This window comes from Artemia franciscana, unplaced genomic scaffold, assembly GCF_032884065.1.
Source record: "Artemia franciscana unplaced genomic scaffold, ASM3288406v1 PGA_scaffold_120, whole genome shotgun sequence".
NCBI classification, from domain to species: Eukaryota; Metazoa; Arthropoda; class Branchiopoda; order Anostraca; family Artemiidae; genus Artemia; species Artemia franciscana.
Genome location: NW_027062621.1, coordinates 98,649 through 118,872, shown reverse-complemented (window position 1 = coordinate 118,872; position 20,224 = coordinate 98,649). Strand labels below are relative to the sequence as shown.

General features: G+C 35.0%; 1 protein-coding gene across 7 annotated transcripts in view; it reads right to left on the bottom strand.

Annotated features, from left to right (window-relative positions):
• Nucleotides 1-1,187: 1,187 nt before the first annotated feature.
• LOC136041276 (centromere-associated protein E-like) overlaps nt 1,188-20,224 on the bottom strand; it is a 117,635-nt gene continuing 98,598 nt past the window's right edge. For all 7 annotated transcript variants that reach the window (XM_065725882.1, XM_065725886.1, XM_065725884.1 and 4 more), the window contains 5 exons: nt 14,218-14,340; nt 11,555-11,666; nt 6,638-6,773; nt 3,728-3,823; nt 1,188-1,277 (listed from right to left, as the gene is read on the bottom strand). In XM_065725882.1, the coding sequence (XP_065581954.1) occupies nt 1,203-1,277; nt 3,728-3,823; nt 6,638-6,773; nt 11,555-11,666; nt 14,218-14,340 (542 nt within the window). In that variant the 3' untranslated portion in view covers nt 1,188-1,202. The remainder of the gene's footprint in view (nt 1,278-3,727; nt 3,824-6,637; nt 6,774-11,554; nt 11,667-14,217; nt 14,341-20,224) is intronic.

The window sequence follows — 20,224 nt, the reverse complement described above, 5'->3', positions numbered from 1 at the left end:
ATCTGATGGGACAAATTCCAGTCGACATTAGATGCCAGTTGGAGATATCTTTATCAACTGAATGTTCAACTGAAAAACATGATATCGGCGTAGAAATAAAAAAGCATCTGATGGGAGAATTTCCGGTCGGCATTAGATGCCAGTTGGAGATATTTTATCAACAGATTATTAAGCCGGATGACACAGTTAGTGATGGTAATGCCCGACAGTTTGCAAAATACATGGTATAAATATGAAACTAAACATCCCTCCTCCCTTTCCACTACCAACAAATAGTTTTGTTTTTGCATGTGGAGGTAAAAGGCGTTTGTGGTCTGGGCCTCGACTCAGTTTGGTAATAACAATAAGCTATATAGGGCTGAATTCAAATACCAAACATAGAAAGCGAATATAATTTCGTAGATGTCTTTGTCGTGATAATAATTAATGCACAGAAAAATGAAAACAATGCAGATTATAAACTCATAGGTAAGTTGTAACTTCTTAACGAAAACCTTAAATGTCTTTTAATAACATATTGAGAAAGCCCGCCGGATATTTTTCCTTTTTTTCTGAATAAAGGATAAGTCAACAGATATAAGGTGATTTCTAATTAAACAAAGAATTTGTTTAATTAGCTCTATTACTATCTACCTTAGTTCTGCCCTAGGAATGACGCATGGACGGATGATAGATAAACTTATCTGTCAACAAATGGACTAACCTCATTTTTATACGATCCTAATAAGGGCTTATGCCAATTTGCCTCTCACTCACTCGGACTATCTGTCTTGGCTTTTTCTACAATTAGCCATGGCTTGATGCCTACAACTAAGTAAATTTTGAACCAAAATCAAGTAGTTGTGGACGTCAAGCCATAGCTAATTGTAGAAAAAGCCAAGACATATAGTCCGAGTGAGTGAGAGGCAAATCTGGCATAAGCCCTTATAAGCACCTTGATTTTAAAAACATATTGATACAGCCCGACGGATATTTTTCCTTTTTTTTCAAATAAAGGATGAGAACAGATTTAAGGTAATAGCTAATCAAACAAAACTGAAAATGCAGCGACACCTAAAACCAAGCCGAAAAAATTACCTCTCATTTTTACTCAGTTGGTCAATAACCTTTCCCAGGGCACTGAGACTAACGTTGATAGCACACCCTTCTTTGAATCTTCCGCCGGTGGCTCCTGTTTGATGACTTTTTCAGACCCAGCCAAATCAACTAGATTTAGATGAAAGTTGAATGGCGATTTCATCGCTACCAGTCTCACAGCGACTTCTGCTCTCAATAATCTGAAAAAAAAAGGATGAGTCATACTTCAGTATCGCAGAACATAGGTAGAAAGTACATGACCAACCCTTAGAGGAGATAGGATTTGGGAAGTTTTTACCTATTGAGATGGGGTACGGGGGAGGATTCTAACTCGAAAGAAGTTGATTATGAGACCACTAGTTTTCAAAATCTCTGGGAGGAAAGAAGGGAACTTCACAAACAGCAGAAAAAAAAGCTTTATAGTGTAAAAGGGTGCTGAAAAAAAAGAAACTGTACGACCTTCCACATCACGACAGGAACCGAACAAGTATTACTGCAAATAATGTAAGGTGGTTATTCGCAACAAGCCATGTATTAACGTACGAAAAATGTCGTTCAGTCCCGACTTTTAGGGCTACAATGAGACACGTTTTGAGGATGAAGAGTGACAGATTACCAAATATCCTTGTCGGCCAACCGTCTAGGGTAAATGAAAAGCAGTTCGTCCCCAAATGGGGTGGATGGATGTCACAAGGGAAGATTTAAGGGAAATGACAGCTTCTTGGGAGGATGTAAAGAGGGAGCCTTTGAATAGATCTTCATGGAAAAGGAGCGTGCGCAGCTGTGCTGGCCTCACACGGCATGATGCTGCGATGAGTTGTTAGTAGTAGTATAAATTAACGGCAAAAAAGTGTCGGCCTTAAGTATTCAATGGAAGACAAAGCTGGCTTATAAGACTGGTAGTGAAATATTCTCGAATGTCACGTAATTGAAAATTACCTGTAATTAATTGTGGTAATTGCAAAAAAGCAAGGTAATTGAAAATTGACTATACTTCCATTGTCTTATAAATTTATCTTAATAAACTGTGATTAGTAACTGTGTCTCGGTTATGGTTAGACATAGACATAGACATAGACATTTTTTATTTTCATCCAAAACATATAAAATAAACAAAAAATTTACCATTAACTGCCACTCTTAAGACAAAAGAGTCCTGGTTTAGCAAGCTTTCAAAATACTATCCCCTACAAGAAAATTCTGATTTAAAAAAAAGATAAAGGAAACGTAAAGATTGTTCAAAGTCAAAAATATAATAATTTGAATTTGGCGCCAAAAACCTTTCGCAAAAGCATTTTCCGCTAGTAGCCTAGATTTACTTTCCCGAGTCTAGCCGATTCTTGTCTTCTCACGAATATCAGTCTAGTAGCTTCTCACTAGTCGCATATATCAAATGCAAAGCTAAGTCAGCTTCGCTAGCCGGTCCACGAATAGCACCATACACCACAACTGTTATTCAACTTAACACAAAAAACGTTAGCCGACAACGGATAGCAGATAGTAGGATAGCGGAGCTCGTGGGTCTACATCAAAATATTATGTTCCTGCCCGATGTCATTTACAGAGTAAAACCTCTCAAATCTGGCACGCCAACCTTCCAACATCTAAAGATACATTTTTAGAGGGAGGTAGGATGGGCAGCAAAAGAAACCAATATATGAAAAAATACATGAAATAAAAATATAAAAAGTAAATATAAAAACATATGAAATATAAAAAACCTTAAAAATAAATTTCGAATATACACCAAACAATATAGACTGAAATCATTGCAAAAGTTACATTGGCTGAAGTCTGGAGGCTTTTTACGAACAAAAATTTTATTTAGTCAAAAGATCAGGCTAAATAACGAATTTAAATGATTTTTAATATATTTCCCGGTGCAAAGCATCAGATATATCTCAACTTTTGTTTTAGCTTTTTCCGTCATGTCAGTAAGCCTGTCATCCTTATTCCTAAATAGACATTTGAGTTTTGTAGTTTTCACATAATTCTATTATGTCTATAAAAGTTGCAGGTGCAGAGATTTTTTTTTTCTTTGTTGCATTTTTCTTTGTTGCAATAAAAATAATTCAAAATTAGTAGATATATTGCTTAGAAAAGGCTAATGGATTTTCTTTTAAGGCCTTGGTAATGGAAAACATCAGTATTCATTGTATAATATCTTTTAAAAGTTTTACTATTATTTATTTTTTTTACGCACACTATACAATAATATTAAACGTAATGTAGCCTACAAAGATAAAGGAGAAAAAGCAAAAATATAATAGGAAGAAAAACTAACAACTGAAGAACCTAAAAGGGCGGTGATGTGGGGAGACAGTATCGCAAGCTGTGCTGCAAACTTTGTGTGCGGTGATTAATCTGATTTTTGTCCAACGCGGAAGAAACCACAAAGAATTACAAATCATTATTTTTTTAAATAATTTGACTCCCAATTCTTTCCTTTTGGGTGATTTTTAGATCTTTGCAGAAGTACCTTTTTCGATAAAAAAAAATTAGGATATGAACAAAAAAAGACGGAAATTCTATAACTTGATTTAAAACATCAATAAAAAAAGACAAAATCCCCCATCCCCCCAAAAAATCCAAACAAATGTAGCCTACTAGTCCAATAACCGAGGGAAACCTATATACAAGAGATACTTACGATTCTGAATATAGTGTGCGACCGAGAACTCCTCTCGTTCATGTTTGTGCACGCTATGTGACGGAGTTTTTCACCCTTTTTCATAACGTCTATTACCTATGAACAGAAACAATTAATAGAAGAAAAAAGAGCTAAAAAACAGCATAATTAAATTTAAAAAAAATGGCAACTGGCGATACTGGGAATAAATCGTTCTTAGTCTTGAAAATTATCATTATTAAGACACATATTATTATATATGTAATAAAATTCACTCATCAGAAAAGCATAGGGTCATTGTTGAAGACAAAAAGTAACAGCTCAAAAAAAAAGAAAAAAAAAAGAAAAAAAAAAGAAAAATCGGCGTGCCTTGTTTACCTCTCATTCCAGACAATCTAATGATAATCCTATGCCAATTTTAAATTCTTGATCAACTTGCCCAGGACTCTAGGCAGGCATGACTTATTAAAAGATAACAAACAAGTATTAGTCCAATAAGAGAGGTAAGCTCACTCCCACTATTACCCGTGCAATTTAACAAAACACTTGGAAAACTATAGGTTCTATGAATATATTAGCTCTATGACTATCTATCTACCTTAGTTCTACTGCCCTAGGAGTGAAGCATGGACGGACAATAGATAGATATATCAATGAATTGAATTGAACTATCTGTCTTGGCTTTTTCTACAATTAGCCATGACTTGATGCCCACAATTATTCCATTTTAATTCAAATTAATGTGTTAATAAATTGAATAAAACATTCTCTGTCTGACACAAAAAGTATGTCCGAGTGCACCTTTAGTTTTATTGTGATGAAGCATCAACCCCAAGCAATCTCAATCATCAAAAACACTTCCACAATTCATTCCCCAGACATCATTCTTCTCAGATTCCCGAGTGAAAACGGGCACGTAACCTAAACAAAATGTATCTTCTTCCATACTGTCACACACAGAAGCATAAGAAAAGGGCTCCAACGCTACCATATTTTTTTTTATCAATTTGAGCTAAAGAACTAGACTTATGTTTAGCAGTCTTCGTGAATAGGCCTTATCTTCTCCCTTCAAAGTACTAGTAACAAGAATCAACTAAAAGTGAATCCATTAAATTGGCACAGATTCCCGTCAAGTGTAGGGTTCGACTTCTTAACTAGTCAAAGAGAAGGGTTGTCCTTGTATTGTAAACAATCATTTGACTTTCCAGATTTACGTGAAACAGGCACGAATTCTCGGAAGCTCTATGTTCAATCCTCCCTGCCTTGGAATTTAAAGTCTTTAGTTTCATACTTTCCATTAGTCTGCATACAATTCGCCACCAACTTCATGCTATTTCGACAAATTTGTGCTTTGATACTTTTCAAAACCATTCTTCATTTCGCCCCTATTAATATAGTCGGTCTGTGCCCGGCGTTCTGAACTTTTGCACGAAAGTCCATTAGTTACCCAACTGACAGTGAGCTCATCCCAGCAAATAATAACGAGCTCCTCTGCAACTCCTCTCTATTTGAAGCTTCAGTCATTACTCCCTCTCACAAAACTCCACCTCCTTTAAATATTTTTACTACCAATTCCTATCACCATTGAAGACATCCTACATTTCGGTTGACACCTGTTTGTATTGCCACGAATCACAATTTTCCCCCATTGTAAATCGTACAATTATCATTTATCTGTAAAAGATAGCCTAACCATTTTGACTTCTCCATTATAGATGAGCCGCAGAATGATGGAATGAGCCACGTTTTTGTGCAGTTTTTTGTATGATGTGTAGTCACTCAAGCCAGTCCTAATCTAAAAAAACTTCCAAGAAGAACATCTGGCATTTCTTCTCTTTTTTCCCAATGAAGTTTAAGAACAAAATCAAGCAAAAAAAAAACAAAAAAAAAGAACAGGACTTCAATCTTCCCTCTGATAAAACATATCTGGCAATATATAGCATACAGACGCAAATACACAAATAAGATCCTCTCCACTGAGGCCCACGATTCCAACTACTAAAATTCTATCGTTTTTTCCCTTTTGTAAAAGACTAATATGTACTGAAAACATCAACTTTCAACTTGAAAGCAAATCAGTCCTTCATCTACTTTCAAACTGCTCAAGCAAGGTCGTATCCAGTTTTTTTTTTCTGGGGGGGGGGGGTACGAAACGATTTTTTCGAGGGGGTCACAAGAGGATTGGGGGGGGGGTACAAAAAACTTTAAAAACACGTCAAAAATATTTAAAAATATTAAAATATTTAAAAATAACAAAAATATACAAATTTGTTATTTTTTCTTTAGTCGGACAATCATTTCAAGGAGGGATTCGAACCCCCTAAGCATCTCCCTTCTGGATACGGCCTTGTGCTCAATTTTCAGGAGCATACTTAAGAACTGTCATTACACTGCTTCTAGAATCTAGGCCTTATTGCTAAGACTTTTCACCTTGTTCTTCCAAACGTCTCAATTTTCTAAAATGAGGCACCCTTCACCATCTCCTCTTTCTAAATCTTCACTGTATCTACCTTCCTTACTATTAGTATTACTACCTATGCAAGAACAGTTATTACCACTATTATTTGTAAACCTTGATTATCCTGTGATATAATTTTTTTTTTTGTTATGACAAGTAAAAACACACCGCGCAAAATACAGATCTCTTTCAGTAAAAGGCAAATGACGCTATAGTTTTAAAATGCTCAGGGGACTGGAGCCCTACGTCGTTTTGTCGCAACAAATTTTTCTTTACATACTTGAAGATAACTTCGAAGACCAAACTGCCTTTCCATGACGAAAATATAATAGTTCAAAATAGGGATGAAACCTTTTAATTGACAGTGAAACAAATAGATTTTTTTAAGTGGATATTTCGGACACATATACAGGGTCCATCATCACCAGTATATTTGTAGTTTTAAGCATATCGAAAAGAGGAAAAATACATACACTATCAGGAGTGGAGCACATTTCTTCTGATAGCTCCTTAATGACAACTTCGTTGTGAGTATCACTTACTTTGAGTCGAGTGGAGCCTGTCAGCAAGTCAGTTATCTGCTCTTGATAGATCTCAATGAACGAAACTCTGAAAGCAACGTGGAAAGATTAACATCTTGAGCGCACAAATAGCAATTTTCAGAAACAAAAATAGTAATTTTGAATCTTTCATCCCCCCCCCCTAACCTCACTAAAAAAAACAACTGGAAATACCTTATTTTGGGGCATTTTCACAGAGAAATGCTGTTTTTTGAAAATTTCAATCATTATTTTAACGGGCAAATTGGCTACCCTCCCCTCACTACTGAGATACTGAAATACCCAGATACTGAAAAAACATTTTTTCCCTCTTCCCAATTTTGGTGAATTAGCGCTTTAGCCCCTTCCTCACTTGGGAATCCTTTCTTTTTGGCCTACCAGGCAGCGTCTTTTGATTTACTGGGGTTCGGAAATGAGGTCATCTTTCTCTGCGGTAAATAGTATCCCCAAGTTGGTGTCGTATCTACTGTTCCATTTTTGGTTTATTGTGGTGACATCATTCTTATATGACGCCCATGATTTCTACCTTGAAAAACCGAGAAATTGACCAAGTTTAAACCAAGAAAACTTGGAAACTAACCATTAAAAAAGTCACTAGACTTTCACTGCAAGAAAATTAATTTTATGAATTAAGTTAATTAATTGAATTAATTTTTTTGAAAGTTAAATTAAATTAATTTAACAACTCAAGGGTCATAGTTAATTAATCTTGTAAAAATCAATGAATGGGTAAAAACGTGGATAAATTGGCAAAACCATCAAAAAGTAACCTATTATATATTTTCTTACTTGAAAATGTGCAAATTGCACTACGGAACACGTAAGTTTTAGCCTGAAATGCAAAGTTCTCCGATCGGCTCTCAACAACGCTAATAAATGAATGCTCAAACTCCGTTTAGCTTTGTTTCCCTTAATATTAATGGTACAAAAGACAAGGATCTACTGATAAGTGAGCTACTTGAAAATGATATTGTGTTTCTACAGGAGCACCTTCTCTCTAAATTGAATGTTGATAGCCTAAAGCGTTCTCGGACCCATTATACCTTCTTGAGAACCGCCCAAAAAACCCGTGGAAGACCATCAGGAGGTCCGGCCATCTATTTCAGACACAAGACTCAGCCGATATTATTGCAATGCGACGCTAACATCTTAGCAATAAAATGTGGTGATACCGCATTTATAAACATTTATTTCCCCTGTAATAAAAAGACTGTGCAGTCATTGTCTAGTTTTTCACAAGCATGTAATCGCCTACGAACACTACTTAGCGACCTTTTAAAACAAAATACCAAATGGGTTCTCAACGGCGACATGAACACTGACTTATTATCTAATTCCGACCGATCTGAAATCTTTCTCGATTCACTACCTGGAGGATTCCATCTTGCTGATAAAGATCTCCTATTTACTTATATTCACAATCGTGGTGGTCTTACTTCCAACCTTGATCATGTAATTGTGTCAGATTCAACTCTACTTTCATCAATAGTTCATGTGGAAGACTTTAAAATCGACGACGATCATTTACCAATCACGTGCCAACTATCTTGCTCCATGGCGACCTCTGTGCAACGTAACTCTCCCAAGTGGTTCTCAAAGTTAAATTGGGAAAATACCAATGTTCCACTTTATGTATTGACATTGTCCCAGTTATTATCATCTATTAAAGTGCCTTTCCACTTATTGCAAACATCTGTATCTACAACTTCAACTCGGATAGATATAAACTCGTATTATCAGCAAATAGTGTTCTGTCTAAAGTCTGCCGCTAAAACAGCTGTACCCTCCGAGTGCGTGCGAACGGGTACTCGCAATCCCTTTTGGAAATTTGATCCTAAAGTGAAGATAGCTAAACAAAAAGCTAAGTTCTGGCTCCGTATGTGGATAGCCTGTAATCGTCCTTCTTCTCGTTCAGTACATCAAATAAAACAGAAAACCAAACGAGAGTACAAATATTCCCTGCGTAGAGCGAGACTGAATGCCTGGGATGGTCCTTGTGACAAGAAATCCTGGGATCGTGTTATAAACAGTGTTAAGTGTTCACCTCCAATTAATTCGTCTCTTCGGCTATGTGACTTCGTTTCTCATTATAAAAACATTTTGCTTTCGTTTAATATTTATCTCCAAAATCATTTTACAAAGCTTGTCAACTGAATCCTCCCAATTCATATCAACCAATCTCAAGTGTTGTCGGTAAAATCTGGTGTTATACTCCGAGCTCTTATGCAAGTGAATAAGTCTGAGTCTCTCGATAGTGATGGTCTTTGCTTCAAGTTTTTTGCTTATGATTGTCCTGAACTACTGAAGCATTTGCAATTATTGTTCCAGATGTGTTTGGCACAGTCCGTTGTGCCAGATAGTTTTTTGTCCGGCTGTATATCTCCCATAGTCAAGAGGGGTAAGGACCCCAGTGCTTGCTCTAATTATCGTCCTATCACTGTGTCTTGTTTTGTTAGTAAGCTACTTGAATATGTACTGCTACCGGCCATTAACTCCAAGTGCAATTTTACACCCTTCCAGCTTGGTTTTAGAAAAGGCATGGGCTGTTTTCAAGGTCACCATATTGTGGGTTGGCTAATGAAACAAGCTGTTGCTCAAAAAAGTCACCTGTATTGTTTGACTGTTGACATATCTAGTGCTTTTGATAATGTAATTCATTCAAATGCTTTGTTTTCTCTAGCAGCCTCGGGTGTTAACCTTTCTATTGTTTCCGTGCTTAAGTATTGGTATGCTAATTCTTCAGTTAGGGTGAAGTGGAATGGTACGGTAGGGGAGTATATTCCTGTTAAAAAAGGCGTTAGGCAAGGTGCCGTGTTATCCCCAAGCATTTTTAAATGTGTTTTTGCTTCGTGTCTCCAACGTCTTCAACCGTCAATTTTTTACAATGATAATTTAGGCATTAGTCACGTTGCATATGCTGATGATGTTCTGCTTCTTAGCCGGACGAAAAATAGTCTAATTACCAACTTCTAACGGCTTTCAGCCGCACTATCCACGGTAGGCCTTTCAGTTAATGCCTCCAAATGTGAGTTTTTGTGTCTTGGGAGTCCTCCACCAGCATCACCTCTTTGCTTGGGTTCTTCAACTATACCATGTTCAGCAAGTATTAAATGGTTGGGTCTCTCTTTTTCCACGTCACTTTCGTCTACTTGCTCCGCTATTGCGTCCAGCGTGCTGATAAGTATGCGGGTTGGATACGCGAAAATTTCACCAAATCGTGGTCGGTATAATGGACTATGCCGTCTTTATTCTAGTTTTTGTGCCCCTGCTGTTTTTTATCTTTCTGGTTTTGCTTTCCTCCTTCGCAAGAAGGATACAAAGAAAATACGCTCAGGATATTTTAAGTATTGCAAGTATTTGCTGCGTCTGCCTCGGTGGTATCGGAATCATACAGTCGTCTCTAAACTTGACATCGTTGATGCGCCCTCGCGACTGAAACATTTATCTAAAGATATATGTCTTAAAACTCGGCAAATGATCGGTGTTTTTGACCCTCTTTGGCCATTTTTTGAATGGAGGTAATTTATTTATGTTGTATGTTGTTATGCTGCTATGTTATTTATGTTGTTATGTTTTTTGTCTTGTTTTTTCTTTTTTTGTGTGTTTACTCCACAGTTTAATGTACTTTGTGGGTTATAAATAAATTATTATTATATTGTATGGTCCCTCCCAAATACTTAATTATAATCTATAAAGAACTGTTTCCTCCTTTTCAGTTCAAAAATTTTGTTCCATCTTCTTTCATATAAATTGCGCCTATTTTCTATATAGCTAAATATAAAAAAGATTGTGACAATTTTCTACATAGCAAAATATAAAAAGATAAAGATTGTAAGAAATACCAGAAGATAGGTAAACGTGATAGAAGATAGGTAAGGACCCCTTCTCAGAAAAAGAACGATTACTTTTAAGTTTGACAATATAAGGAAGGGGCAGATCCAAAGGGGTACTGGAGGACCCCCCCCCCAAGACTTCTCTGGCACCCTCATTTTGTTTTTTCTCTTTTTTAACTTTTTAAAATGAAACTTGTCAATTATTGGTCCCTAATCACATTGCCAACCCCCCCTCCCAAGACTTTACTCTAAACATACATTTGATATTAGGGGTATGATTTTTATCCTCCAGGGGGTGAAGAGTGAAATTCTGATGACAAATATAAGTAGATAAAATATTATGGGATACATAAGCAAACGTAAGCCTATTTGTAATAATATTGGCTACCCTCTCAGACAATTTTTTAACCTTTTGGGGTTAAAAACAAACTCTAATTATCGTTTGTTTGTTATAATAAATTTTTCTTTCTCTGTCCAGGACATACAGGCCTTCAAAAGTTAAAAACAACAAAGATATTTAAAAGATGGGAGATTTAATCCCAAAAAGATTGCTTACATTTTGAAAATCTTCTTTGAACCTACAACTTTTTTTTAAATTCAGTCTCCTTATAAACAGCACTTATTGGAAGAGAATGTTAAAAAGCATGCCGCTTATTGTTAAGAATGTCAAAAAGAGTCCCTTGGTTATTTTTGCCCATTTCAGAGATTTTATAGTAAAAAATAAATTGTAAGACATGCTGTAACTCTTACTTCGATGTTGTTCTTTTAACATGAGCACCACCAAGGATATCCTGGGAAGGGGGAGGCATGGTATTACCAGGAGCTTTATTCTTACCGAAATTTCAATGGGAATGTTTCTCATTTTCCAAGGTTCTATGCCTTCTTGCTTCTAATGAGTTAGACATTGATTGAACCCCCCTCCCCAGCCTCTGTGTATTATAGGATCGTAGCACTGAATGATTGCCTCAAAGAGCGATGTAAATTATATAGTACTTACCTGAGCAAGTACTCCCGGTCGGGATTACTTTCAATAGCCTCAAATATCTCGTTTACAACGAGTTCCAGGACCCCTCGTTCGGTTTTGCTACCCATCATAGTGTGGGTTTTACCTGAAAAAGAAGATTGTAACAGAATATAAAATTAATGACAAATGGAATAACTGCTGGGTCAGGTTTAGCCTTTAAGAAAAGATACACTTGGGTCATTGCAAAAGGAATAACTTTCATCGGACCACTATTTTGGTTTGATTATTTTGTTAATTGTATTTATTATATTATAATAATTTATTGGATTTATTTACTGCGGTTGCTATTTCCCTATAAACTGTGGTTTAAATATTACTGATAATTTTAAAGCTGAGGTACATCATATTCTTTTCAACTGAATTTATGCTAAAGCAAAAGATAAAACTGTTATGTAAACATAGGTTTTTAACGATTCGTTGTGAAGTACCAAGGACAGTGAAAATGAATTTTTATTATTTGAATTGGTTAAATGGTGAACCATATACGTCTTAAGAGATCAGGAAAAACAGAGAATTCAACTTTTAATGAACAACACCTCTTATGCAGTTCTCCAGTTTTGGTAACAGCAGGCATCCAATTCATGAATAAAAAAATCAGCCAAAAATATAAGTTAAAAACATATGGTAACACTAGTATCGTCAATTGGGGAGGGGACTATATGCACCCTCTTAGATTTGGAAATATCTTTTTTGACCGAGTATATTTATTGAATATATTTTTTTTTTCATTGAGAAAGAAGCAACAAATTTATCCCCCTAGATTTTGAAAATATATTTTAGCCCCACCTAAATCTTTGTAAATTGTCACCGCTGGGTGCCAAATAGCTTAAGAAGAAGTAACTTTCCTTTAATGGTATTATTGTCTTTGATAATGCACAGATTGTTAACGTTTAATTACTAGGGATGAAAGGCGACGTCAAAGTTATTTCAGTTTTGCTTATGACCTGAAAAACTAATTAACTTAAAACAGCCTCAAGAAAATCTTAGAAACTCATGGTTGTCCGGTACAAATAGACCATAGATGGGTAAAAGGGGCATACATAGAAAAAAAAATTTTTTTTTATCTTTGATACTTTAACTTTAGCACTGTTTGAGTCACAAAAAAAATTCTCATCTTACCTTTCAATTTCTATTTCCTTTTTCACAAATGGCTTATTAAAACTTAAGACATATCAACAATACCAAAAGGATGTACATTAACACACTTCTGTGTTACTACTGCGCCGTATGTTCCCTTAAGAATGGGTGAACCTTTTTAAACATTTGATTTCAATTATATAAAGACTTCCAGAGATCTTTTGTTCTTTTTTTTAATATGACTATTTTCTGAGTGCAAGTTTTGTCTGTTTTCCTAATTTAGAATAATAATTACTATTTTTTTATTTGCATATTTAGAGTTTACCGGCTTTAAAAAAAATTGTATATTTTAGTTGTTAATTCCACTTACATCTTTCTATTCCTTTTTTGATAAAGGTTTGCAGAGGCGAAGCCGAAATATTCAGGCCTTTTTCAGTTTATATTATTTGTTATCTCCATTACAATTTTTACGCTTATATACTATATTTACATTTTATTTGTGATACTCAAGATTATTTGTTTGTATAATCCAAATTTTAATGGCCATTTTTAAAATTTTGTGTGCCCCTCAGAAGTGAACTTACCAATCTTTCATATGCTATATTATATCCAGATAATTTTTACAGCATTCAAATTTAAATTAATCATTAAATTAAATTTAAATTAAATTCAAATTTACTTCATAAGTATTATAGAACATTTAGTTTGCTTTGTTTTAAATCTAGCTACCAAAATGATTTTTTTTTCTCATACTGTCTCGTTTTCTGGACAATTACAATTACCAAAGAAAATATATTTCGCTGCCAAACTCTTGGTTAGAACGTAATACGTGATGGGTACATTTTTTTTCAAATGGTAGCCAGATGGCATAAAAATGCAGCTGCACAATAAGTGGCTACTGCTGAAATAGCTGATAAACTAGGGTTACCACGCTTTGAAACCTCCAAACTATAAGTGTTGGAAAATTAAGTTATGAAATCAAAACTTCGAAGAAAGTTTTCGCATAAGCATAGAACCTTAACAAAAAATAACTATAAACATAATAAATTTAGTACAAACGTAATACAATCATAATAAAAACTGAAAAGAATAGAATAAATAAGGAATTGAATCAACCAAAATAGAGCGAAGTCAAAACTTCGACGAATATTTACGTACCAGCGTGAAGTTTTTTTAGTATGGAAGACAAAGTAAAAAACTAAGAGAAATAGAATAAAAAAGGAATCAAATCAAATAATAAAAAAGATGCTCGATCAAACTTCTAAAATAATTAAAAGGTAAAAAGCAAAAAAAAATTTTGCTTAGAAACAAATGAAGCTTAAAGACACTACTTAAGAAGCGAAATTAGCTTCTGTAGATTTGAACATACAAAATACAGGTGCAGTTTCAGGTGGATCATTCTAATACAGCAGTTAAGACATATTCACAAATATTATTTTGCTAATAGCGGTATAAAGGCTAACGCTGACTTTGACCCTATCATAGAATTTTATGATTGGCTAAAAAAATTGATTGGCTAAAATTAACAGTAGCTAAATTCATTGTGAGAGGATACTTACCAGAGGATGTTTGACCATAAGCAAAGATTGTGGCATTAAATCCATTGACAGCCGAATCTACTAAAGGCTTAGTGACCTTCTCGTAAACATCCCTGTTTGTGGCCTTCATATCGAACACATGATCTGCAAAATTGATAACATGATAATTACAAACCGACTGAATACATAAGTATATACTTATATTAATAATAATAATTTATTTATAACCCACTGCATAAAACAATGTGAGGATAGTGGAGTAAAAAGAGAGAAAACAAAATAAACATCATAAAAGAAAACAACACATAGGTACAACAAAATCAAAAGAACAAACGGATGAGAACAAAGGCACAACACAATAAGTACACCAAAATCAACAAGGAAAAGGGTCAACAAAACAAACGGATGAGCCCGTAATATGGGGTAAGCCGTCGATATGCTTGTGCCGATCACTTATCATGAAGCTCCTGCAGTTTTGCGGTTATATCGGGAGCTTTATATTTTCGGATTATTCTCCGATTTCGATACGATAGAGGTAGATAAAGCAGATATTTATAGTATTTATGGTAATATCTACATAGTTTACATAAGTCACTCTTTTTCAGTAGAATGAAGGTCTCAGAAAGAAGTACAGAGTGATCACTTGCCCAGTAAATAATTTTAAACGTTACAGATTCCTTTAGGAGAAACGATAAGATACGTTCATTTGCAATAGAGTTCTACTCGATGAAGGTTCAGGAAAGGCAACTTCGAAACAATATGGAAGTGATCTGGAATATCACACACCAAGGCATAGCTCCAAAGAATTTTAGGCATATTCTTCAAGTGCAGCTTTGACCTCAGTCGTTTTCTTCTTAAGAGCTTTGGCTATTCACAGTAACAAAAACACCCCTATGAGAGCCGTAGTGAAATAGCCTATAGCTCTTGTGACGGTTCTTTGATTTAATTTTTAATATACGTGACAGCCAGACGGGGTAACGGACAAAATTTGCTAGAGCCGTATCTCCAATTTTTAATTTAATCATCTTGATAATAGATATATTTGAAAAAACTAAGTTTTTCTGATGAAAGTAAAGAGCGAAGCTGAAACTTAAAACGAACAAAATTACTGTTTCACGGTTTATGCAATATATTTTTGAAAAATTGTTTCAAAAAAACTGGCTCGTCATATTTCTTTATATTTACAGAATTCTGAAAACTAGCACTTTACTGAAACCACAAAATTGGCACGACAAAATAGAAATTGAAACAGGAAAACTCTAAAGTGGTCTACAGAAAATAAAAGAGTAACTTATAAAGCTCTCAATAGTCTTTTACCAGCCATGAAATCAAAAATTCTACGATACGATTTTAACTCTAACAACTCTCTAAAAACTCAAGAGAGCTTAATTTTCAAAAATGTGTTGCATAAATTTTCAATAATTTTTGTTCATTATAGGCTCCAACCTGGCACTTTACTTTCATCAGAAACTGTCATTTTTTTTTAATAATTATTTTGTATATTTATAGGATGTAAAAGTGTTGACAATAAACCTTATAAAAGATTTTTTCCGACTTAGGCGAAGAAAATGGCGAAAATAACATGAGTTTTTGGCATTCGCAAAATAACAAGAGCAGTAACTATAAACTAAAGCATCTTATAAAAAAGGCTCCTTTATACTAATTGATTTTTTTAAATCCCAGCTTTATTGCATGATAGATATCTAAGACAACAAAGTAGCCTAGATCTCAAAATCTTATTACCACTCGATGCACCTTTTAAATGCTTCATTATAAATCTATAAAAAGCACGCTGAAAAGATCAATAGCTATAAATTAATCCTCTAAACGTATCACTATAATGTTACCTGTGTTCTACTTCTCTTGGTGGGAATGGAGGGGAGGGGGTTCCCGTTCTCCCTAGTTTTGCCCCAGCCTATATTCTGAAATATACCTTTTTAAAGGTTTTCTCGGAAAAGTCCTTTTTTGGGCATTTTCAGACAAAATGAAAAAAAGCACATTTTTATGTCATACGGTGGCGTTATCAATTCGACTTTATTAGATATCAAAATTGGCTTTTAAATAAGCCCTAAAACAGCTCTCTATCATGTTGCATTTGCCTCCTAGTTTTGCTTGTCATTAGACAATTTATGGAAAATATTAGGGGGACTATTAAAGAGGGAGGATTTAAAACTTTGACATCGAGTTTCCAAACCGTGGAGATTATTGCAGTACTCATTTCATTCTTCGCAACCTTTCCATTCCAAAAATCAGCTTTTAAATGAGCCCTTAAACAGCTCTGTACGATGTACCAGTACTCCACGAGCAAAGAAGAAAAAAGGAGCAGCAGCAGAAGAAGAAGAAGAAAAAAGACGACACTTCAGTGCTACCCATGCAAAAAAGTAATTTCCTTTGTTGTTAAAGGTGGGAGAGGGTTAAGTTCTTGTACAGGATTTCGACAATGGCAAGTCCAATTGGGTACCTTTTGTTTGGCTCCACCGCCATTTTAGAGTGGTTTCATGCTATTTTTAAAAATCTCTCCAAATGTGTTTTCTAAATAATATTTTACAATTAGAGTTAATCGAAATAATAGCTACCATTCCTAAATCACCTACAACTGTAAATGAGAACGGTTCAAAAAAAATACTTTTTCTGGGACAGGCCCTTACTAGCAGTGGCGAACACCTTAAACAAATTCAAAGGTCCAAAAATCAAGTACGTAAATATTTAAAAAAAGAAACTAGATCAAATTTAGTGACCAACCAGAAAACTATAAGCCCTAAGTCGCTGCATTAATTATGTTCGGTATAATTAGAGACCTAAAGAACTTCTCTTTATTTCACAATTAAATAAAAAAACTAGTTTTTTTAACTGAAAGTAAGGAGCGACATTAAAACTTAAAACGAACAGAAATTACTCCGCATATGAAATGGGTTGTCCCCTCCGCAGTCCCTCGCTCTTTACGCTAAAGTTTGACTCTTTGCCACAATTCTACTTTTTAAAACAATTAAAAACTTTAGCGTAAAGAGCGTGGGACTGCGGAGGGGACAACCCATTTCATATACGGAGTAATTTCTGTTCGTTTTAAGTTTTAATGTCGCTCCTTACTTTCAGTTAAAAAAAAAACTAGTTTTTTTTATTTAATTTCTGAACGTTTTTGAATTAATGCATGTTTGATTTTGGCTCTCCGCACATAAATTATTGAAATGAAATTAGTATATTAATTTTTTTTGGCTAAATGGCTTTCTCTTAGTTTTGATCAGACGATTTTGAGAAATAAGGGGTGGGGAAGGAGGCCTAGCTGCCCTCAAATTTTTCGGTTACTTAAAAAGGCTACTAGAACTTTTGATATTCAACGAACGTTTTTATTAGTAAAAAATATACGTAACTTAAGAATTAACTTACGTAACAAACTTTTATATTCTTATATTTTTATTATGTGTACGAGGGGGTTTGTACACTCGTTAATACCTTGCTCTTTACACTAAATCGTAAGTTTTGTCCCAATTCTTTGAGAATGACCCCTGAATCAAATAGGCCGTAGAATAAATAGTTGAAATCACTAAAAATATTTTAGCATAAAGAGCGAGGTATTTATCTCCTCCTAAATACCTCGCTCTTTATGCTAAAGTAATTTTAGAACCCCTCATATGCGTAATAATCTCTGTTTGTTTTAAATTTCAATGCTATTCCTTACTTTCATTTGAAAAAACGTTTTCATGTTTATTTTTTCATTGTTTTTTTTTTATAGTAGTGCTACAAAATCCTGCGCCCTTTTCATTGAATTTTTCTTCCCCCGTGACATATTCCTCAAAGGAAAGATCCTCCCACTAAGCCTTCTCCCATCAAACCCACTCCCCCAAACCAAAAAAAAAACCATGAAAACGTCTGAACACTTCCCAATAACCATTACTATATGTAAACACTGGTCAAAGTTTGTAACTTGCAGCCCCTCCCTCAGGGATTGTGGGGGAGTAAGTCATTCCCAAAGACATAGTTATTATGGTTTTCGACTATGCTGAACAAAATGGCTATCTTAAAATTTTAATCTGTTGACTTTTGGAAAAAATGAGCATGGGAGGGGGCCTATTTGCCCTCCAATTTTTTTGGTCACTTAAAAAGGGCAGTAGAACTTTTCATTTTCGTTACAATGAGCCCTCTCGCGACATTCTAGGATCACTTGGTCGATAAGATGACCCCTGGGAAAAAAACAAAAAAAAAACAAACAAATAAACACGCACCCGTGATTTGTCCTTCTGGCAAAAAAATACAAAATTCCACATTTTTTAGATAGGAGCTTGAAATTTTCGCTATAGAGGTCTCTGATATACCGAATGCGATAGTGTGATTTTCGTTAAGATCCTATGACTTTTAGGGGATGCTTCCCCCTTTTTTCCAAAATAGGGCAAATTTTCTCAGGGCAAATAACTTTTGATGACAGAGACTAAATTAATTGAAACTTATATATTTAGAATCAGCGTAAAAATTCGATTCTTTTGATGTATCTTTTAGCATCAAAATTCCGATTTTTAGAGTTTCGTTTACTATTGAGCCGGGTCGCCCCTTACTACAGTTCCTTACCACGAACTGTTTGAAAAGAAAATAATTCGGTATTTCGGGGCTTCTGACATTATTACTCCTTTGCGGAAGTTAGGCTCAAAATTGAAAAAGGATTATATTTTTTCTCTGGGCCTCTTCCACATCTTAGTTCGTTTATTTTCTCGTTAGTTTTCACCTGTTTTCGCTTTATAGTTGTGTTATCTCTTAGCAGTTCTTTCGTTAGTTGAGTTATGGTTGTGGTATATATGTTTTATCACTCGTATAGTTGTGTTATTTTCAAATTATACTCTATAATAGAGAGGCTCCGAACACCCAGCATTGTATATTAAGCTCTTAATTTGACGTTTTTTTCTAACGTGACCAGATTCGTCCTGCGCCCTTTTCATTGAATTTTTTCCCCCATGGCATATTTCTTCAATGAAAGATCCTCCCACATAGCCCCCTCCCTCAACCCTACCCCCAAAACCAAAAAAATACCCCTGAAAACGTCTGTACACTTCCCAATAACCATTATTATATGTAAACACTGGTTGAAGTTTGTAACTTGCAACCCCTCCCCCAGGGACTGTGGGGGAGTAAGTCTTCCCCAAAAACATAGTTATTATGATTTTCGACTATGCTAAACAAAATGGCTATCTCAAAATTTTGATCCGTTGACTTTGGGAAAAAAAATGAGCGTGGTAGGGGGCCTAGATGCCCTCCAATTTTTTTGGTCACTTAAAAAGGGCACTAGAACTTTTCATTTCCGTTAGAATGAGCCCTCTTGCGACATTCTAGGACCACTTGCTCGATACGATGACCCCTGGGAAAAAACAAAAAAAAACAAATAAACACGCACCCGTGACAAAAAATGTCTTCTGACAAAAAATGCAAAATTCCACATTTTTGTAGATAGGAGCTTGAAACTTCTACAGTGGGGTTTCCACCTACTTTTAGGGGGTGTTTCCACCTATTTTCCTAAATAAGGCAAATTTTCTCAGGCTCGTAACTTTTAATGGCTAAGACTAAACTTGATGAAACTTATATATTTAAAATCAGCATTAAAATGCGATTCTTTTGATGTAGCTATTGATATCAAAATTCTATTTTTTAGAGTTTTGGTTACTATTGAGCCGGATCGCTCCTTACTACAGTTCGTTACCACGAACTGTTTGATTCATAATAATCAAACAGTTCGTGGTAACGAACTGTAGTAAGGAGCGACCCGGCTCAATAGTAACCAAAACTCTAAAAAATTGAATTTTGATATCAATAGCTACATCAAAAGAATCGCATTTTAATGCTGATTTTAAATATATAAGTTTCATCAAGTTTAGTCTTACCCATCAAAAGTTATGAGCCTGAGAAAATTTGCCCTATTTAGGAAAATAGGGGGAAACACCCCCTAAAAGTCGTAGGATCTTAGCGAAAATGACACCATAAGATTCAGCGTATCAGAGAACCCTACTGTAGAAGTTTCAAGCTCCTATCTACAAAAATGTGGAATTTT